Genomic DNA, 18,175 nt, shown 5'->3' with positions numbered 1-18,175 from the left:
CAAGATAAAGCAGATCCCAGATAGAAAATAGTAAACGTATAAATACGAGATAGCACCCATGTATCTTAGCAGGCTAAACACAAAAGATGAACACACTTGACAAAGTTGAAAATAATTGTATTCAGTGTTCACAATCCACATAAAGGCAGTCTTTCACATAGCGCATGGTAATTTGTCTTTTAAAAAGAAAATAAATCAGTGCAATGATGCTGGTTGATCGACTAATGCTGAAGAAATGTGTTGAGCGAATCAAAATTCACCAGGCAGTATTTGGTAGTTGAACAACAATGGCACAACAGGACAAGCTTCCTTTCTTATTGACCTACCAAACATAAAGTTCACATTCCACAGAATAAAAGGGTGTAACACACATGCATGAACATATTTATGTTAAAACATCAGATATAGAAGTACCGTGATTCATGTAGGCTAGAATTGTGTTGCTGAGATATGAGACCAGAAATCTAAATCTTAAAGACAAAAAGAAAATCTCCTCGTGAGAATCGCACAACCTGAGTAGAAGGATCCATGCTTGATTAAATCTGGTTAATGGTCTCACCAAAAAAAAAGTTTGGGATACAAAAATTCTTCAGAGAATATGATATTGCATAAAGATACATTCAAGATCCATGTTTGTGGAACCACCAGAACCCGTATTTTTCAAACTCTGGAGACAGCAGTCCTGTGTGGGGCAGGTAAAGAGAGAGGGGACATGTTTAACACAGCTTCAGCTGCAGACTGGCTGACAGCTGCAGTAACAGACACTCCTGGCACTCAACCCAAATCAACCCTCAAGTTCTACCTGCTAAGCAATTGTTGATATCAGAAAATATCTGACAGGTAAGGTAACCAATAGGGTGGCAGTTAAACCTTGCCACTTGGAGAGTAAGTGAAAGCCAGGAATTGCCATCTTCCAAACATCTCAGATATACTACTGGTCTTAGTAGTTAATAGGGGATGACACAGCAAGACCCAAGGTGCACTTGGCAAACAGTTCAGTCCTCCCCAAGGGCGGCCAGCAGGGGGGGGAAGTTGGGCGTTCCCCAGCCAGTGACGGGGTCCCAAGATGGGGCCGCACAGAAGCCCTTCCCCTGCACCTGCTCATCCATGCAGCCCAGGTGACAGCCCTCGATGACCTGAGAGATAGGAGAGAGCAGTTTAGACAAGACTACTTTATTCCCAATGTGGTGAGTGTCTGTATAGAAGTGGGAAATCCCACACAAATACACACATTTTCAACTCCGGTACTATGTTGTAGTGGAAAAGCGACAATTTAGAGGCTTGTTTGACTGAAAGAAGATTCTGATTAATGATAATGATTCTTACGTCAAACAAACCCTGTCCCTTCAGCTGGTAGAGGCGAGGGTTGAGGAAGCCCAGAGCAGGAAGGCCCTTCTGCAGGCGCTGGTCGTTAATCAGAGACAAAATTCCTCCCACCACAGGAGTGGAGGCCTGGAGACAAACACACAAAATATCATACCAGTAAATACTGGTTACATGGAACCTAGACATTAGTCCTGCCCAGGGCTGGTTTTCAGACAGGGCGATCTTCCTCCCGTATTCTCTCAAAAATCCAAATGCAACCTTACCTCCTCCGCTCCTCAAGAAAATACCCATTCCAAAATGTCTGGTTGGGTAAAACCATGTAGAGATCTACGCTTGCACCAATCTATGCATGATACATTAGCGATTTTTCAAGGAAAGGAAGGTTGCATCTCAGAGAATTCAAACAGGAGCCTGGAGAGAAACGTCCTCCTTACCGAGGTTCCAGACACCCAGGGGATCGGCACTCGGTTGGTGACCACCCAGTAGTTGTCAGATAGGGCGGCCAGATCGGGGTAGGCCCGCCCACTGGTGTTGAAGTAGGTCTGTGGGGGCAGGGCGGCCACACCCTTCAGGTAGCTCTGCACTGCACTGACCTACAGGAGGACAGATACACAGTAGAATAGGAGAAACACTTACAGGGTTGGTGACCATTATGGTCAACATGCACATACACCAGCTAGTGAGGAAACGAGAAAACATAGAAACGCTGAAGTAATACATAAGTTTCACCTGAACTGGCCTGCCATAGGGCTGAGACAAAGTCAGCAGACAATAAAAAAAAAAAAAAATCTTCAAATAAATCTTGCTTTGGTCGGGACTCTACCTGGTAGTCAGGCATGGCGAACACATTGCTGAATCCTCCTCCACTGATGTAATCTGTCACCTCATAGGTCAGCTTGAACGGGTTCTTGAATGAGGTTCCGCCCACTGTGGTCACATAGGGGCTACCAGACAACACAAAAACAGTACCACAGATGAACTAACAAGGATTTCTGGGAAACACTCAATCCTCAATTTGAACTGGGAAATCACCTTCGAATCAAGAAACTAAATTTATAAAATCCAAACGTATTCCAGTGCTGTGTCAGTACAGGGCTCACCTGGAGGCAGGGAAGCTAGGTCTGAAGGAGTTTTGCCCCTTGGTCATGTGTCTGCAGCCGGCCCCACTATCACCTAGGACAAGGATAAAAACGTTAACAGCATCTAACAATTACGGCTTTGACTGACTAACCCCAATGTCACAAAACATTGTATTTTTTTTATATTTATTCCACGTCAAGGTATTAATTCACCATCTCACCCAGTATACTAAATTTAAAAAGTGTTGCGCTCACATTACAAAGCCACATCTTTATCTGACCCCAAAGCATGCGTTTCCACACTAACTCAATGACGTTGCCATGGAGTTCAAGGCCTTGCCTCCTACTCAAGTCCCCAGAACGTCTGCATCAACTGCACACGTCAGCCAAGTGGTGACAGTTACAAATCCCGTTAAAAGAACCACTCGCCCGCATGCTGTCCCCTGTTTACATGCACATTCAACCCCAACACTAGAACCAAGCAACTGTCCACGGAAAGCATTGTTCCCTCCCATGTGTCCTTGTTTACATGATGCCCCAGATTTGAACATGACTGGTCAGCCGTCTCCTCGAGTTGTGAGGGGAGCCCATGGGAGGGAACACATGTCAGGGTTAGAAGGCCATGCAGGCTCTGTCTGACCTGAGGCGAACAGTATGGAGAGCCCCCTGACGCCAGCCTTCATGAACTCAGTGTTGATGCGGTTCATGTAGGCGGAGGACAGGCTATCCTCGTCGTCTCCGTAGCTGATGGTATGGACCCAGGGCAGAGAGGACATGTTGCTGAGCAACACCATCCACAGGAGAAACGGCTCCTGGGTCTCATGGCGACCTGGGAGGAGAAGAGAAAGATCAGGATCATGAACTCATTTGAGTAAAAAGATTCAACGTTGAGAATCAATTCCAAGAGTAGCTTCTAGCAGTTAGACCGTACCGGGGTTGGTGAAGACCCAGGTGGAGATGTTGGCTCCAGTGCTCATGATGTACTCCACATCCAGACTGGCCTCCAGGCCTGCCTTGCCCCCGCCCTGCTGACCCACCACACGGTCCACCTTTGACAGGTGCTGGAACCCATGCCCAAACAGGGTCATAAACTCTGCCAGGTCAGCAGGATGGTAGTACTGCTCCAGAAACTGAGGGAGGAAAGCACAGTGAACAAATCCCATCTAATATAAAAGGATTCATCGGTGACATCGCCTGACTCCCTTACTAAGTGAGACTTTGGATAGCGATAGATGTGTGTATGTTTTTTATGTATTTTTTTTTAATTCTGGCATTTGGTTGCAAATCAAGAGGACGCAGGTTCATATCCCTCATGACTGCATGTTGCTTTTGATAATATCATCCACTAAAATGAACACGTTATTTTAATTTATTCATTCAGACAGTGAATGACGAGTTCCTGTACGAACAGTACCTGCGCCACAGCCTGGCTGTTGTTGGAAGCAGATCCCACGTCAGCAGCTGTGAGGTTGTAGCGGCTCCTCAGGATAGTAGGTGTCACTCCCAGATGGAACCCCTGCCCGGAGCGCCTCTTTTGGGCCAGGAACTCACTGAGGCCCTGTCCCTCGGGTGGGAAGCGGTGGACCCCGCCCACTGTGAGAGAAAAGAATGTCACTGTACACCCTTAGTCAGGTCACAACCTGAACCATCTCTTTGATCCTTTGAGACAGACACAAACAGTTCACCCGACCCAGCTATAAATAATAAGTACTAAAGATTCAACATGCGAAAGCAAAGGATGTGTACATCTGAGGCTTCTCTTTGTGGATTAAAAGGAGATGTGATTGTGAGGCCTGGTCGTTAGCAGACAGCACCAGTGTGCTGACACCTTCCACTCACACCATCAGAGAACGGCAGTGGTTCTGAGCTCACCAAAGTCCAGGTGCGGGTGAACGGTCGGGTGAACCTTGTACCAGGAGGGGGACCTCACCAGGGTCTGCCCGTCTCTAGCGTAGCGGTGGAACTCACTTCCTGGAAGCAGCATCTCTGCCACCCTGGAAAAGGAGTCAACAATGAAGAAAGCCAGGGTATAGTCTGGACTTCAGGCCACCATCTGAGCTAAGGTACATTTGTTCAGGAAATCATGTTAGCTTGTAACACGTGTATGCTTACATATACATATCCTCTCTCTCAGTTCCTCAATGATGAACTAGAGTTAGCAGTTTTAGGTGGGACAACGATCAGTGGCTATTTTAGAGAAGTTCCTTACCCAGCAGTCATGGTGCACTGGAGGAAGTCCTCAGTCTCAACAGTGAGACAGTCTCGGATTCCGTGCATCTGCAGCCAATGACGTACTACCTTGTGGGTCACCTGGGACGGGCGGACCAATGAGGCCACCTCTTCCAAAGTCAGGTGCTTCCCTATGAGTAACAGAGAAGTGAAAGGCCTTTCATTATCTCAAATCTGAAAATTAGGGTTTGTGATGGATGGAGCTTGTAGCATAAGTATGCGCCTAACCGTATTGTGCTGAGTCAGGGTCCGACACAGCTCTGAGCTGCTGTTCCAAAAGGTTAACATTCTGCTGCTTCAAGGCAAAGGTCAGCTCCAAATGCTCAGAGGGATCCACCCTGCCCACATGAGTCCATTCCCCTGGGATTCTGCCAGAAACAGAACGAGTTATATCCTTGGAGAGCCGTTATCTTACACAGTGTAATGAAATCACTAGATTTGGCCTATTGTAGCAATGGCAGTAGTGCAAATAAAACAAAAACAATCTGATATCTTGTTACTGATCTAATCGACCAAGGTCTCTTATCTATTCACGTTCCACCAGTACCAGGCTTGTATGCTTACAAGATGTCTTGGTCAGCTTCGAGGTGCTCAGCTACAACGAACGAGCAGCAAATTATTGCGCAGATGGATATTCTGGTATGTAGAAACAAAGTGTTAAAATAAAGAAGGTAGTTGTAGGAACCATTCATACAGAAAATTCTTAAGGTTTGACCTCTAATCTACATATAGGATAACAAATAACAACATGCTTAAATGACAACCATATACATTGAGTGTATATGGGACACAATACATGACCACTGTTACGTATAAATTACACTGGCACACTACAAATGTCACGATGTAAACAAAGAGAACCGACTTCGAAGTTTACCAGGGTCATTTTATTAGCTTGTTGCTGTAGCTAGCAAATTGCAAAAGTTTATAGACTTGTACCCTAACGATAGCTCCACAACACCAAACGTTCAAGTCTTGTAACACTTACATAATCTTCATCATGGAAACATGAATATATTCCTTTCTCAGGAGTCGTTTATTTGAACCTTTGATTCAGACGGTCTGCTAGTCCGTTTATCTTGTGGGTAGTCACGACAGGGAAACACGTATGTCACGTGATTTGGGAGGGTGTGCACGTGATATTTAGCCAGAAATTCAGTCTCGTGCAAATTTATTGAAACGGCCTTGATCATCAAAATCACTCAATCTGATTCAGATTGGGTTATGCAGTGGTGCACGGAACAATAACATTTAGTTTTTTAAAGTACTAAATATACTTGTATTTGGAAAAACACCTCCACCTAGACATCTATCCATGTAGTATAGAACATGTAAAGAACAAAAACATGACTAGCTGTCAGATGTGGATAAAATCAACTTGACAGCAAAAATCACTATAATAAAACACAATTTTATTACAGCGCAAGTATTAGACAGAATACATTTTAGTCATCAATCCCCAGATGATATGATCAGACAATTTAAAAAATTGAAATACTGAGATTAAAAAGATAACACAAGAGAACTGTAATTCATCTGTATGTTCAGTCATCATCAAAGTAGTAATCCTCTTCTTCACCTTCATCTGAAACTCGACTCTCATCTGGGAACATCTCCCTGATCACAAACGAATCATTCTCCTCTGAAACAAACAAACAGACTCAAGTCAATAATGAAGAAACCGTTCAGGTTGGCATTTTAAATAAATGTTATTGTATTTGACACACACCTGGAATATCACATCTTTTCACAGCACGTTTCAGTGGTGGAGTCGGTGTGAACTTCTGTGGATGAATAATTCGATAAATAACTAGGTAATTCAACACAATAGATGGAAGTCAAAAGGTCTTGTCTATGTTCATAGACACTTAAATATAAAAGACAGAATATATAGCTTTGATATACCAAGAACAACAGTATATCATAATCTGGTGGTATGCTTTACGGTAATGGCCTTTTGTAAACTCATACCTTAGATGTGCGGACGTATTTGTAAACCTGGGCTTGGCTTGTCTTCATCCTCTTCTGGAGCTGGTAGATGTACTTATCATCATTTCTAAAATAAAATAATCATTAAAAAAGGATTCATACAAGCCCAGCTTTCAAAAACAAGCAGATCCAGAACAGTGTTTCAAACACACCTCGCGCTCAAACTGTTTCACCTATATCACTCAAGCATAGCTGCCTGTGATTATGGGAGCTGTATGGGATTCTCACTCCCCTTACTTACAGTAAGTACAGGGACATTCCCCCCCGAGGCAAGTAGGGTGAAGTGCCTTGCCCAAGGACACAACGTCATTTGACACGGCCGGGAATTGAACCAGCGACCTTCTGATTACAAGCCCGACTCCCTCACTGCTCAGCCACCTGACTCACTTGTTGACAGAGCCCATCATGCCAGGGGTGATGTGGAGACACTGCGGTGTCTTGACAGTGGGGAAGCTGGCCGAGCAGGGGGTCTGGGGGTCCTGGCCTGAAGACATGAACACACTGTCGCCCCAGCTGGGGGAAGCGGTGGGCAGCTGCAGAACGACAGAACAGACGCACACACATTTGAATGAGGCGGAAATATACAGGAAATGCGAACACTGAACATCCCCCTCGTGGTGTGTGATCTGTAACCTGGTGAGCTCAGAGACATCTTGGCCGACAGCCATCAACACACGCTGGCTGGAGTCTCTTCAAATGTGTTCAGCAATGGGACAGGAGAAGGTGCTCTTAGTGTAATAAAGGAGACCCAGGCCCACCTTGACTCGTTTGCTCTGCATGGGTGAACTGGTGAAGATGTCATCGTGGTCGTCTTTGGGCATGTGCTCCAGGAAGTTGCGTATTTGCTGCTTCCTCTTCAGAGTACCCACCTTGGCTGTGATCTGAGGTTCCACTACTACACAGGGAGACGACGTCATCAGAACTGCTCGTGAGGAACACGACGGCACACAAATGACAACTGAACGAACACTACGACAAGTGTCTTGTCAGATATACACAGACGACACGAGACACCGTCACATCTCAAAACCCCGCTCCGCGCCTACCAAACACCTTTTGTCTTTCATTTCTCCCGTTCCCGTTACATTATAACATGCACTCAGCAGATGCAGGGTTGTATCTCGGCAAAGCCTACCTGGGTCCTTCTTTGCGGCTGCGCCCTCCTTCTTCCTGGGCTTGACAGAGGAGGCTGGGCAGCTTTTCTGTGCTGTATACCGCTCCTGACACTCCTCAGCTGACCTGGTACGAACCGCCATCGCTACGTTCAGCCAGAAACTACCCATGTGTTTGGGGAAGGAAGTCACCGTCCTGGGAAACGCAAACACAGGGGGTCATGCAGCTACTCTCGATGCGTCATCTCCAAAGAGGCATTGTTGACGGTACGAGACTTACTCATGCAGTCTTCTGAGTTCTGCCTCTGTCCACCTGTCGTCATCCTCCTCCTCCTCTTGAGGGTTCGCTGAGGCTCCAGCTCTGCTCTTCTTCACCCTGGTGCTCTGCTTGTCCACCTGGAGCTTCTCAGGTGGTGACTTGGTTTTAGCCTTGGTCTTGTTCTTGGTGACGGCTTTTGGTTTCTGGCTGTTGCCCCTCTTACTCCTCAGCGACATGTCCTCGTCTTCAGAGAATTTAAAAGAATGATTGGACAGGGATACCTGACTGCACTGGGTCTCGGAATCTGAAATTAGCACCCTGTTGCGGAGCTTTGTTGAAGTGAAATTGCTATCAGATTCGGTCGACACCTCCAGGTCACGACCCCTACGTCTCGTCCTTACAGCATCAGGCGCGCTCTGGCTGTGTGCACGCCTCCCCACATCCCTCTGCTCCGCCTGAGCCTGGGGCTCGGGTTCCGGCTTGAGCAGAGCTTGACTTCTTGGAGCAGTTTTATTCTTGGCGACAGCTTTTGGTTTCTGGCTGTTGCCCCTCTTACTCCTCAGCGACATGTCCTCGTCTTCAGAGAATTTAAAAGAATGATTGGACAGGGATACCTGACTGCACTGGGTCTCGGAATCTGAATTTAGCACCCTGCTGTACTTCTTCCTGCTGCGGAGCTTTGTTGAAGTGAAATTGCAATCAGATTCAGACGACACCTCCCTGAGGTCGTGACCCCTACGGCTCCTCCTTAAGGCATCAGCCGTGCTCTGGCTGTGTGCACGCCTCCCCGCCTCCCTCTCCACATCCCGCTGCTCCGCCTGACCACAATCACTCTTCTCCTTCTTCTTCTTCTGGTTGGTCCGTTTGCTGTGTGTGACATTGGGAGGTTCCGTCCGAACGCTCTGGGGTTTCCTCGTCGCTCCGGACGGTCTGGAGTCTTCCTCGCTGCTCTGTCTGCCAGCGTTCCGCTGGGAGCGACGCTGGGGGGGGGCTAGGGGTTGGGAAGCATGGTCTGGGTGAATGACAGCTTCAGCCCTCTGAGGTGGCAGGCTGAAGACCCGGGGTTGAAGGTTGCAACCTTGAGAAGTGTTGGTGTGAGAGGGTTCCTTCTCAGGGTTAGATCTAGAGCGCTGAGGCCTGTGGGCCATCTTCACCTTCCTCACTAGGACCAGATCCTCTTGATCACTGGAGTCTGAAGGGCACACACACAACAGTATCTTACACATGCACAAAACACACCAAAGGAACAACATCACACACACACACACACACACACAGATGTGGACCTACCATCTGGCGAGGGGAGGAACACTTTGGCAGGTTTTTTTGCCTTCTTCTCTTTGGCTACAGTTGTGTTTACACTCTGAGTCAACAGGGACATGAACATCATCATCATCACAACTCATGACAGGGAAACCTGGATGTCAGAAGATGACTCCCTCACACAGCTATTTTGTCGAACTAGTACTACAGATCAATATCTTTACCATCCTTCAAGACATGTGTGTGCAGCACAGGTCAGACGTACAACACTAGGAAAGCCTTACCGGTTCACAGATGGAAGTTTCGTAACCTTGGAGCACAGTAACGTTCATGTTTGCATCCAGTATGATCCGCCCCCCCTTCCAGTACTCCAGGGGGGGTTTGATCACCCGGCCACTACGCGACACCTTAGCTCCTCCGGTCAGATTGTGGGTGCTGGGGGGACAAACTGGAACTGAAGAGAGGAACAGAGGACCCAGGTTGAAGTGTATGAGGGACTGGATTGTTACAGCAGGGAACCAGTCCGGAGTGATGATGATCGGTCTCATCTGTAACTCACCTGACCTTGGGGTCCTGGCTTTCTGAGGTCTGGCAGACTTGGGCGTGGCAGAAAGGCTGATTGATCTCTGAGTCTTGGTCTGGCCTCTGGTGTTGTCTGAACCCAAACTATAGACACCATCCAATCAGTTACATCCACACACAGTTGATACCCCTAACAAGTGAAGACAATCACCCAAATGTGTGTAGGGAAAAAAATATTTAGATTTACTATTCAATGAAACCTTGTAATACTGTGACTTACTGTTGAGATTCAGATAGGAACTGATCAAAGTACATCTTCCATTTCAGGGGGAAGCCAAACATAAACTTCTTCTGCAGCCATCTTGGTAATGCTGATGGAGAACATGAGTGGACAGTCAGCATGTGTAACACCACAATATACAGCATGCTGCAATGGACTATGAATACACAGCGTTTCCAATAGTTTATTTAGAGTCGGCTATGTACAGTGTTTGCTATATACTGTATACAGTCTGTGTGCAAGTGTGTGCCGTACTGGTGGTTCTGTCCAGAGCCATCTTGCCCACCAAGACGTAGGTGTTTCCGGAAACAGTCTTCACCACGTTACTGGAGACCCTCTCAGTGATGACGTTACTATGCCACTGCATGCTGTTATCCCTGACAAGGGCACACAAGAAAATATGAGTATAGATCAAAAGTGTAGCTGGGTTATTATCGAGGTCAAACGAAAGATAAACAGCCACTGTTTATCAAAACAAGAGATGTATGAAATACCACTGCAATTATTACACAAAATATCGTCCAGTGTGTAATAGACCTTAAATGGGGAGTCAGGTGGCTGAGCGGTTAGGGAATCGGGCTAGTAATCAGAAGGTTGCGAAGAAGTTCGATTCCCGGCCGTGCCAAATGACGTTGTGTCCTTGGGCAAGGCACTTCACCCTACTTGCCTCAGGGGGAATGTCCCTGTACTTACTGTAAGTCGCTCTGGATAAGAGCGTCTGCTAAATGACTAAATGTAAATGACCTGCGTACCTGCGGAGTCCGTCTACAAACAGGCCACGGCCGTTGAAGCTCAGGAGCCACTCTTTCAGGTGGATCCCTTCCAGCTGTCAAAATAAACACAGAGGACTGGCCTGAATAAGGGTTCATCGCATGTACACATACATGAAAACTATTTCGGGACAACCGGAGAGATGCAGCTGTCTCTGTTTACATCGCTATCCTGCCAGTGTCTCCTTCCTGCGGCCTCTGCTATGTTCTTGGACAGGAACATTGCTTGGCATTTCTTCGGGATGGATATCCTAGGGGAGGCGTGAAGCAGTGGGTCGTCCACCAGTGCTGGGCAGGGGGCCAAAGGACCCTCGTCTATGTCAGACTCATACTGGCTGTCTACGACACCCACGCTGGAGGGAGCGGTGAAGGCAGTGCCTGCAATGCTACTAGCCGCGTCCACACTGGTGTCCTCATCTGTTTCCTGGGGGATAGGGGTGGAGGTGGACCGGCAACGCAATACACCATTGCCTAAAAACAGACAAGGAGAGACAGTGAGAAGGGAATATATCATGTAATCATTGAGCAAACACATTTATCCAAAGGGATGTACAGAGGGGAATTTGAACCTGCAAACTCTAGATTTGCAGTCAATTGCTCTAGTACTAAGTTATACCTTTCTCTATCTTTAATGAACAAAAGTCCTGATGTCCCATTTTATCTTAGCATCTCAGAGTAGGAGTGTTAAGCTAACATAAGATCAGTGCAGCCTTCTGAATAGCCTTTACATAAACAGACCGGAACACTGGCAGAGAGGACCCTAAGTTGCCTTTCCAGGTCTTAGACGTTATAATAAACACAGGCCTATGTTCCACACTTCCTGTTATTGTTCCACCCTCACCTCCTCTCCTGGGCTCCTGGGTGCTGCTGCTGACTATGCAGGTTCCCATCTGCTCCTTCTGCCTCTGCCGCGCCTTCATTGAAGCAAACATCTTAGCTGGAGAGCCCACAAAAGGGAGCTTATCCAAAGCAAAGGGTTCTGGGGAAATGACACAGTTGTGTTAGTGTATTAGAGACTTTTTTTAGGTTCAATAGTAGATGCACATGCCAGGGACTTCTCCACTGTTGATATCCAGACAGTACATTACAAGTAAAGCACTTTGAGCTGCAATTCTTGTATGAAAAGTGCTATATAAATAAAGTCTTACTTACTTACATTGTAATAAGTGAAATGAGAGTTTTAGCAACAAAAAAAACTTACCACTGGAGCTCCAGCATGTGGTTTGTGGATGCCCATTTTCCATAATATCAACGTCTCCAGATAGACCTCCTGCATGCCTACCAAAGGATTTCAAACTTGGAGGTTGTACCTTCACCGGTGTCCCGCTGCAGGATGCCCTGAAGACGTCCTCCTCAAGAGCTGGCCTCTGCTGTTCCATGGAGCTAGCCAGGGGCCGTGCCTTCATAGGCGACGCCCCCAGTATCTCTTTCCTTGGGGACAATCTGTTGACAGTCTTGAACACTCTCCCCATATCCTTACCAGGGGAGGAAAGGGGGAGGTCTTTAGAGCTGAAGTTTGAAAACGGAAGGGAGAAGGCTTTTGGGGGGGATTTCGTTGGTGAGAGGGTGAGGGTCTCAGCTTCATAGGGGTAGAAGGAGACACCCTGGTTCTCTTTCAGCTCAGCTATAGTCCATGGATGCTGCCTCTTCCTGGGAGAAAGAAGCCCCCCATCTTGGGTCTCCCTGTCTCTAGAACCAACCTTGCTCTCAGTCTCCTTACACATCTGCTCTCTCAGCACTTTAGCTTTCAGCCTGGCAAAGGCCTTGGCTGGGGATTCAAACGGTGGCCTGTGACTGAGACTGTTCTGTGTTTTAAGGGGGGGGAAAAGCACGGGGTCCCCACACACCAGTGAGTGGTCATCCGCCATAGTAGAGCTAAGAGGGTACATGACGCCCTGGCCTATGGAGGTGAGGCCTCTGTTCACAAAGCCCACGGGTGGGTTGTTTATCTGGCCATCGTACATGGCCTTGGCTGACATGCAAACATTGTTGTTAGGTGTTAGAAGAACATAAGAGGTGTTCATGTCTTTGGGTGCAGAGTCAAAATAGGTGGTTCTGTTGTTTGAATGTGAAAACATCGCTCTTCTGTGGCAATTGTGGTTTTGATTAGATCGACCTGGTTGTATTACATCCCTAACGTTGGCATTTTCGTTGTCTTCGTTAGATCCATAATCCACTGAAGTTTGTCCGATGTACCTGGTCCAAATGTAAGAGAGGGCATGAGCACTTTCATACTGTTAACACTGAGGGTTCCCAGGCCATTTTGTCAGCAAGCTACTAGCTTAGCAAGCAAGCTAGCTGGTTAGCTGTTGGTAACAGGGAATAGGTAACGGTGGGCTTCAATCTTTATCTAATCTTTAATAATAACAATATAGCTCGTAAGTACTAAGTGACCATTCGCTGTGTAAAACAGTATTTCAATGTAAAACGGTAACTTGACTTTTAAAAAGAAATAGTGACACATTTGGAAAATGTATGGAACTTACCCCTCAGCTCCCGCCTACAAATTTTGAATTTAATACTATTCTACTTCCTCTTGCATCATATCCGCTACAATATCCGGGTCTAGCAAAAGTTTTAAAGCATGGAAAGGGCTACATACTAGATTTGCTTTCTCAAAGACGAGGAATATATTTGCTTTATCTGCAATCATAACACATATGCTTGCGAATGAGTAGGCACACTTGCTTTTTTATGATTCAGTTTGTATCGTTATGCCACGTCTTGGAGCATCTCAACTCCCTCCAGAGGTATGGGTTCACGTGTTCAGATTGCTGTCAAAATCGGACAAGCTGAGCGTTCGTTCATGCTGCAAGTATTTCAAACGCCTAGTAGACCACTGGTCCCTGTGGATAAATGAAACGGTTGTGCTGAAGAAACTCTGCGCCTACAGCCCGGAGTTCTGGACTATACTTCGGCGCCGAAAGACCAGCAGTGTGTTGGTGCGAAATGCAAGTTTCAAAGACTGGAAACAGCTACGTCGCTGTCTTCCAACACTAGCCACCATCGTCATAGAGGACGGATTCGTAAAGGAAATAAATGAGATTTTAAATGGATTTCCAGATTTGAGGAACTTGTCCATAAGGCGTTGCCGTTTCACTCGAGCCTATGATCGCATGACTACCCCCCTACAGTTGACCCATTTCACTGTGTGTGAAGTCTGTGCCCAAAGGTCGGAAATCGTTAATGTGGTGACCACGTTTAGCAATCTGACATCTTTGTCCTATCACATGCAACGCTTCCCTATACCAAAAGACACATTCCATGACATCCTCACCCATCTGCCTCACTTAAAGCACCTGTCTCTGAGAATGGGAAGAATGTTTGGCACTCTACCAGATGACTACTTATGTCCTGGAAAACAAAGAGAGTCCTCAGGTGAGACAAAGTTTGTACAAACCAAAGTCTTTGCCTCTAGTAATTTATCAAGTACCCTAAGATTTTTTGTTAAAACTCTGTATACATTCTACAATACAATCCACATGCTAACTAATGCTGAGCTTTTTGATTTGCCCTGGATCCAGAAGACCGAGCTCAAACGGGACCAGCCCTGACCAGTTTAGAGATCCTGGACTACACAGATCCCACACTCTCCCAGAATGCCTTTGTGGGGCTGGCATCTTTGCAGAGCCTAGCAGTGTTCTACAATGCTTGTGTAGTGGACAATTATGAAGACAGAAGGCAGGCTACATGGCTGACCTCTCTGCCTGGCCTGACCTCCCTGAGCATCATCGGTGAGTTGTTTGCTGGAGTATTGGAGAAACGTGATGGAGGCTACCTGGTTGGCCTGGTGCTGACACTGCTCCCTTCTGTCCTCTATTTAGCATGCCCGCACAGCAGGGTAGGAGATTGGCTTTGGAGGGTCAAATTGCCAAATCAACCAGAGAAATCTGTAACATCTTTTATGGGGGCTGCATTGTATCCTTAAGTGTCTGGGGTCTTTATCTGTAGGGTTGTTGTCTTGCAGACGGCCCGGATGTACAGAAATATGGTGACTCAGTCCCAGGCAGTTTGACTAGTCTGACCTTACGAGTGAAGGTGGAGACAGTGGACCTGCAAACTCTGGCTACCCGGGTCCCAGATCTCACCTACCTCCATCTGGAACCACGAGGCTACAGCAACAGTTATGGCAGCATCATCAGAACCATCCCCAATCTGTTCCCCAAGCTGAGGACACTCAAAATTCGGTGAAGTGATGTTACGTTACATTGAATTAATTTAACTGATGCTTTTATCCAAACCTACGTACAAATACTGCATTTTGAAAGTACTGCAGAAGTTTGTTGTTCTACAGTATTTCGGTGGTCAGAGTCAATGAACAACAGTCTGTATTGACCGGCCACATCGCAAAGTATCCACATCTCAGCTACCATGTTTGGTTAACAAACAAAAAAATTGCCTACCATAGTGCAGCAATAACATCTCAGTTGCTTAAATACAGTGTAACATTAAGATCTTGTTGTTTTTGATTTAAGATTATCTTAAGGGTTCTTTGCACAAATGGTCTTACAGTTTTTCACAATTGCTAAAACACATTCTTGAAACAGTCACCGGTTTTCTCAAAACTGTAAACACAAAACCTCATCTTCAAGCACTATTTACAAAACCTCTGAATCCTCTTGCAAAATGAAACTTTCGCCTCAAAACACTCTTACCTGTGCTCAAAATCAAGCTTTCGCCTCAAAACAGATTTACCTGTGCTCAAAATCAAACACTGCTCTCAAATCATAAACAAAGTGATCAAAATGATATACACTATCAAGCAGTCAGTAAACGATACACAAAAAAATTGAAAACACATTGTTCAAAACATATAGTTCTGAAGGAGTAGTACATTTTTACGTAATCTCAAAACAAATTTCATATTTATCTGTCATTGTCTTTTGATGAACGACAACATGTTCTATCATAGTAGCTCAAAATGTATCAGAAATTACTACTCTGCTGTGCTCTTTGCAAATTTTTTTGTTCTTTCTCCATCCTTGTACCTCTATACAGTACTGTACCCTGCATCTCACTACTCACAACTCACTCTTGTTCTTTGTTGATATGAACCTGCAACCAGTCAAAATCTATTGAGCAGTCAGTACTGTTACTGTAACAAATGGAAAGCACAATGTTCAGGGCCATACAATTTGTTAATTGTACAGTATACAGCCTACAATGCACTGTACTACAGTATACACTACTACAGTAAAAGGGACAATAATCTAAGGAGTAAACATGTGATCAATGTGCTTCTTCTTGTCTTTGGGCTGGGTCAGGCCAGAGCACTTCGTCAACATCACAAGCAATATTTTCCCACCTTCAACAACCTGTTTGCTCTCTGAACTGGCTTATATTGGTTGTGTCACATCATTTGAAACAAGTGAAATCAATTTTGAGTGGTTGTGTTTTGTCAATGACATGTTTTCTCTATTTGTATTTGATTGTTGCCATTTGTGTTTACCAGTATGGATGACATGTGCATTAGAGTGCAGAATGTGTTTTGAGAATGAGAATGTGTTTAGAGTTTTGCTGAAAAGTCTATGTGAGATCTGCAAATTGTGTTTTACCATGTGAAATGGTTTAAGGTATTGACAACAGACTGCACAATTAGCTACATGAGTTCAGGCAACTGAGAACTTTGTTCAGCCGATGGGTTTTAGTGTTTTAGCAATTCAGAAAAAATGTAATTCCACTTCTACTCACATCGTTGTGTCTTTTCACCGGGCTCCATGGCGTGCTTGCTCCTTTAGACACCAGTGGGTGCCAGAGAGTGACCTTGTCAGCCTGCAGCAGCTGCAACATCTGGAGCGCCTGGAGATTCTGGACAGCCCGGCTCAGCCCAGTGCACTGCTGCTGGATGTGATTCAGAGACTACAGACCATGACCCACCACAGGATCCAGGTGGTTCACTCCCACCCGCCGCCAAATGTCCTGACTTGCGACTGCGCTCAACTGTAAATCATGATTGAAATACAAACAGGATATACGTTTAAGATATTCTTTGTGGAAGAAATATATTTATTTGTAATATAATGTGCTTGACTTGCACATGTGTATGTGGTGTTTGTTCCGTCTGCATCAAGCTGTCTTATACTGAATGCCCCCTAGAGAGCAGCAAACACATGTTTGAGAAGAAGACTTGTCTGTTTGTGGTGCTTTGAGTCAAGATACACACATCTCCCAAACTGCATCTAATCAGGAGCTTGGAGGCATAGTTAATATATTCCTGCACACATCCCTCTTCAGTGTAAACTGGCCATTTCCCAATAAACAAGATGGTTGGTGGTAAAGTATAAATAAATGCCTGTGCTTCTCACTGTTGCCATTAACATCTCACTGTGTTTTTTTCCCCACCCAACAAATCCTTGTTGATGATGCACATATGCACATTGTGTTGCTGTGCTTTCCTACAGGAACACACCAAGCACTCTGCAGAGTTCGGACTTCTCACTGCCATCTCACTGCAGTGGGTGGGAGTGCCAAAGACAAAATGTCTTCACAACATGATGAGGTTGTCTGGTGAGAGGCAGGATAAACATATACCCCTGCTGCTGATAGATAAAAGTATCAGGGTCACACACACATACATGCTGCTTTCATATCCCTGTGTGAAAAGCGTGTCATATCCTCTGGAGGCTGAAGCTAAACAGGAGTTCCACCTCACCATCAGATGAGAGCTGGTAGGTGAGATGAGACGAGCGTGGCTGATGTGAAGTGTGGAGACGACCTAGCTTCCCTGAGTGCTACTTACACACATTTGACACACCCCCCGTTCTCGGATGGGCAAGAATTTGGTGTTGTGGTATATTTTTTTCCATAGTGTTTTGTCTAAAATAATGACATTGTTTATCTTTCACAAAAGCTGTTTTGAACCTTTTGAACTTTTACATAAATTTTTTCAAAAAACAATTTGAGGCTAGATGAAATGCACTCACAACTGAAAAATATTTCCCTTGAGTGGAGACATCTTTCTTTCATATCATCTCCTCCCCATATCTCTATATCTACCTTTATTGTTCTCTGATCTGCCCATCCTTTGAGGGTGCATACCTATTGCTACTGGATGATTTGGCCATTCAGGGTTGATAGTTCTTGGTGGTTAAAATCTGCATGACAACCCAACACTGAATTATTAACCAGATATAATTTCTATTTCATTACAACAATTTAATATGTATCTCTTCCTTTATGTTGTCTACTGTATACACAAGTCCCTATATATATATATGAAATTGTCTTGGTCCACTACACAGCCCAGTGATGCATTGTGTAGGAAAAAGAAGCAATGACTCAGAGACCGACACATTATTTAGCAGTGTGAGCCAAGGTTAAGAGAGTAGATATCTGCAGTTTCTTAT

At 45.5% G+C, this 18,175-nt stretch overlaps 3 protein-coding genes across 5 annotated transcripts; 1 reads left to right on the top strand and 2 right to left on the bottom strand.

Moving 5' to 3' along the window:
• Positions 1-100: 100 nt before the first annotated feature.
• On the bottom strand, positions 101-5,733 carry tpp1 (tripeptidyl peptidase I). The gene is made up of 13 exons (XM_062470320.1): positions 5,623-5,733; positions 5,199-5,270; positions 4,863-5,002; positions 4,615-4,765; positions 4,278-4,399; positions 3,820-3,998; positions 3,337-3,535; positions 3,046-3,234; positions 2,427-2,499; positions 2,150-2,270; positions 1,761-1,919; positions 1,327-1,452; positions 101-1,136 (listed from the first exon to the last, which is right to left on the bottom strand). Exons 1-13 carry the CDS (start codon positions 5,634-5,636, stop codon positions 996-998), a joined length of 1,686 nt encoding a protein of 561 aa, XP_062326304.1. The 5' UTR covers positions 5,637-5,733; the 3' UTR covers positions 101-995.
• Positions 5,734-6,029: 296 nt separating this feature from the next.
• mis18bp1 (MIS18 binding protein 1) lies at positions 6,030-12,772 on the bottom strand. Of its 2 annotated transcripts, none has more exons than XM_062470318.1 (16): positions 12,031-12,772; positions 11,671-11,808; positions 10,993-11,300; positions 10,812-10,885; positions 10,315-10,436; positions 10,060-10,150; positions 9,817-9,923; positions 9,542-9,711; positions 9,285-9,357; positions 8,016-9,186; positions 7,759-7,931; positions 7,382-7,518; positions 7,011-7,156; positions 6,606-6,690; positions 6,364-6,418; positions 6,030-6,276 (listed from the first exon to the last, which is right to left on the bottom strand). In XM_062470318.1, exons 1-16 carry the CDS (start codon positions 12,716-12,718, stop codon positions 6,179-6,181), a joined length of 3,636 nt encoding a protein of 1,211 aa, XP_062326302.1. In that variant the 5' UTR covers positions 12,719-12,772; the 3' UTR covers positions 6,030-6,178. The 2 variants fall into 2 exon arrangements, with proteins under 2 accessions (XP_062326302.1, XP_062326303.1); XM_062470319.1 differs by having other exon boundaries at positions 7,382-7,515.
• Positions 12,773-13,358: 586 nt separating this feature from the next.
• Positions 13,359-17,727, top strand: im:7136021 (uncharacterized). 2 transcript variants are annotated; one of them, XM_062470321.1, is made up of 5 exons: positions 13,359-14,207; positions 14,354-14,563; positions 14,797-15,016; positions 16,568-17,336; positions 17,488-17,727. In XM_062470321.1, the coding sequence occupies exons 1-4, from the start codon at positions 13,544-13,546 to the stop codon at positions 16,773-16,775; spliced, it is 1,302 nt and encodes a 433-aa protein (XP_062326305.1). In that variant the 5' UTR covers positions 13,359-13,543; the 3' UTR covers positions 16,776-17,336; positions 17,488-17,727. The 2 variants fall into 2 exon arrangements, with proteins under 2 accessions (XP_062326305.1, XP_062326306.1); XM_062470322.1 differs by having other exon boundaries at positions 13,362-14,207; positions 14,357-14,563; positions 17,488-17,718.
• Positions 17,728-18,175: the final 448 nt, after the last annotated feature.

The sequence above is a fragment of the Osmerus eperlanus genome, chromosome 9, assembly GCF_963692335.1.
Source record: "Osmerus eperlanus chromosome 9, fOsmEpe2.1, whole genome shotgun sequence".
In the NCBI taxonomy this organism is placed as follows: Eukaryota; Metazoa; Chordata; class Actinopteri; order Osmeriformes; family Osmeridae; genus Osmerus; species Osmerus eperlanus.
This window is presented reverse-complemented; position numbering and strand designations above follow the sequence as displayed.

Coding starts and splice junctions, on each gene's coding strand:
- mis18bp1 (XM_062470318.1), bottom strand. CDS start 12,718: ATGTACCCTCTTAGCTCTACTATGGCGGATGACCACTCACTGGTGTGT. Junction 9,712..9,816: donor AGCCAGGACCCCAAGGTCAG/GTGAGTTACAGA, acceptor TCCTCTCTTCAG/TTCCAGTTTGTCCCCCCAGC. Junction 7,932..8,015: donor GAACTCAGAAGACTGCATGA/GTAAGTCTCGTA, acceptor TGCGTTTCCCAG/GACGGTGACTTCCTTCCCCA.
- tpp1 (XM_062470320.1), bottom strand. Junction 1,920..2,149: donor TCGCCATGCCTGACTACCAG/GTAGAGTCCCGA, acceptor GTCCTCCTGTAG/GTCAGTGCAGTGCAGAGCTA. Junction 1,137..1,326: donor AGGGACAGGGTTTGTTTGAC/GTAAGAATCATT, acceptor CCTATCTCTCAG/GTCATCGAGGGCTGTCACCT.
- im:7136021 (XM_062470321.1), top strand. CDS start 13,544: ATGCCACGTCTTGGAGCATCTCAACTCCCTCCAGAGGTATGGGTTCAC. Junction 14,208..14,353: donor AAAACAAAGAGAGTCCTCAG/GTGAGACAAAGT, acceptor CCCTGGATCCAG/AAGACCGAGCTCAAACGGGA. Junction 15,017..16,567: donor CTGAGGACACTCAAAATTCG/GTGAAGTGATGT, acceptor TTGCTCCTTTAG/ACACCAGTGGGTGCCAGAGA.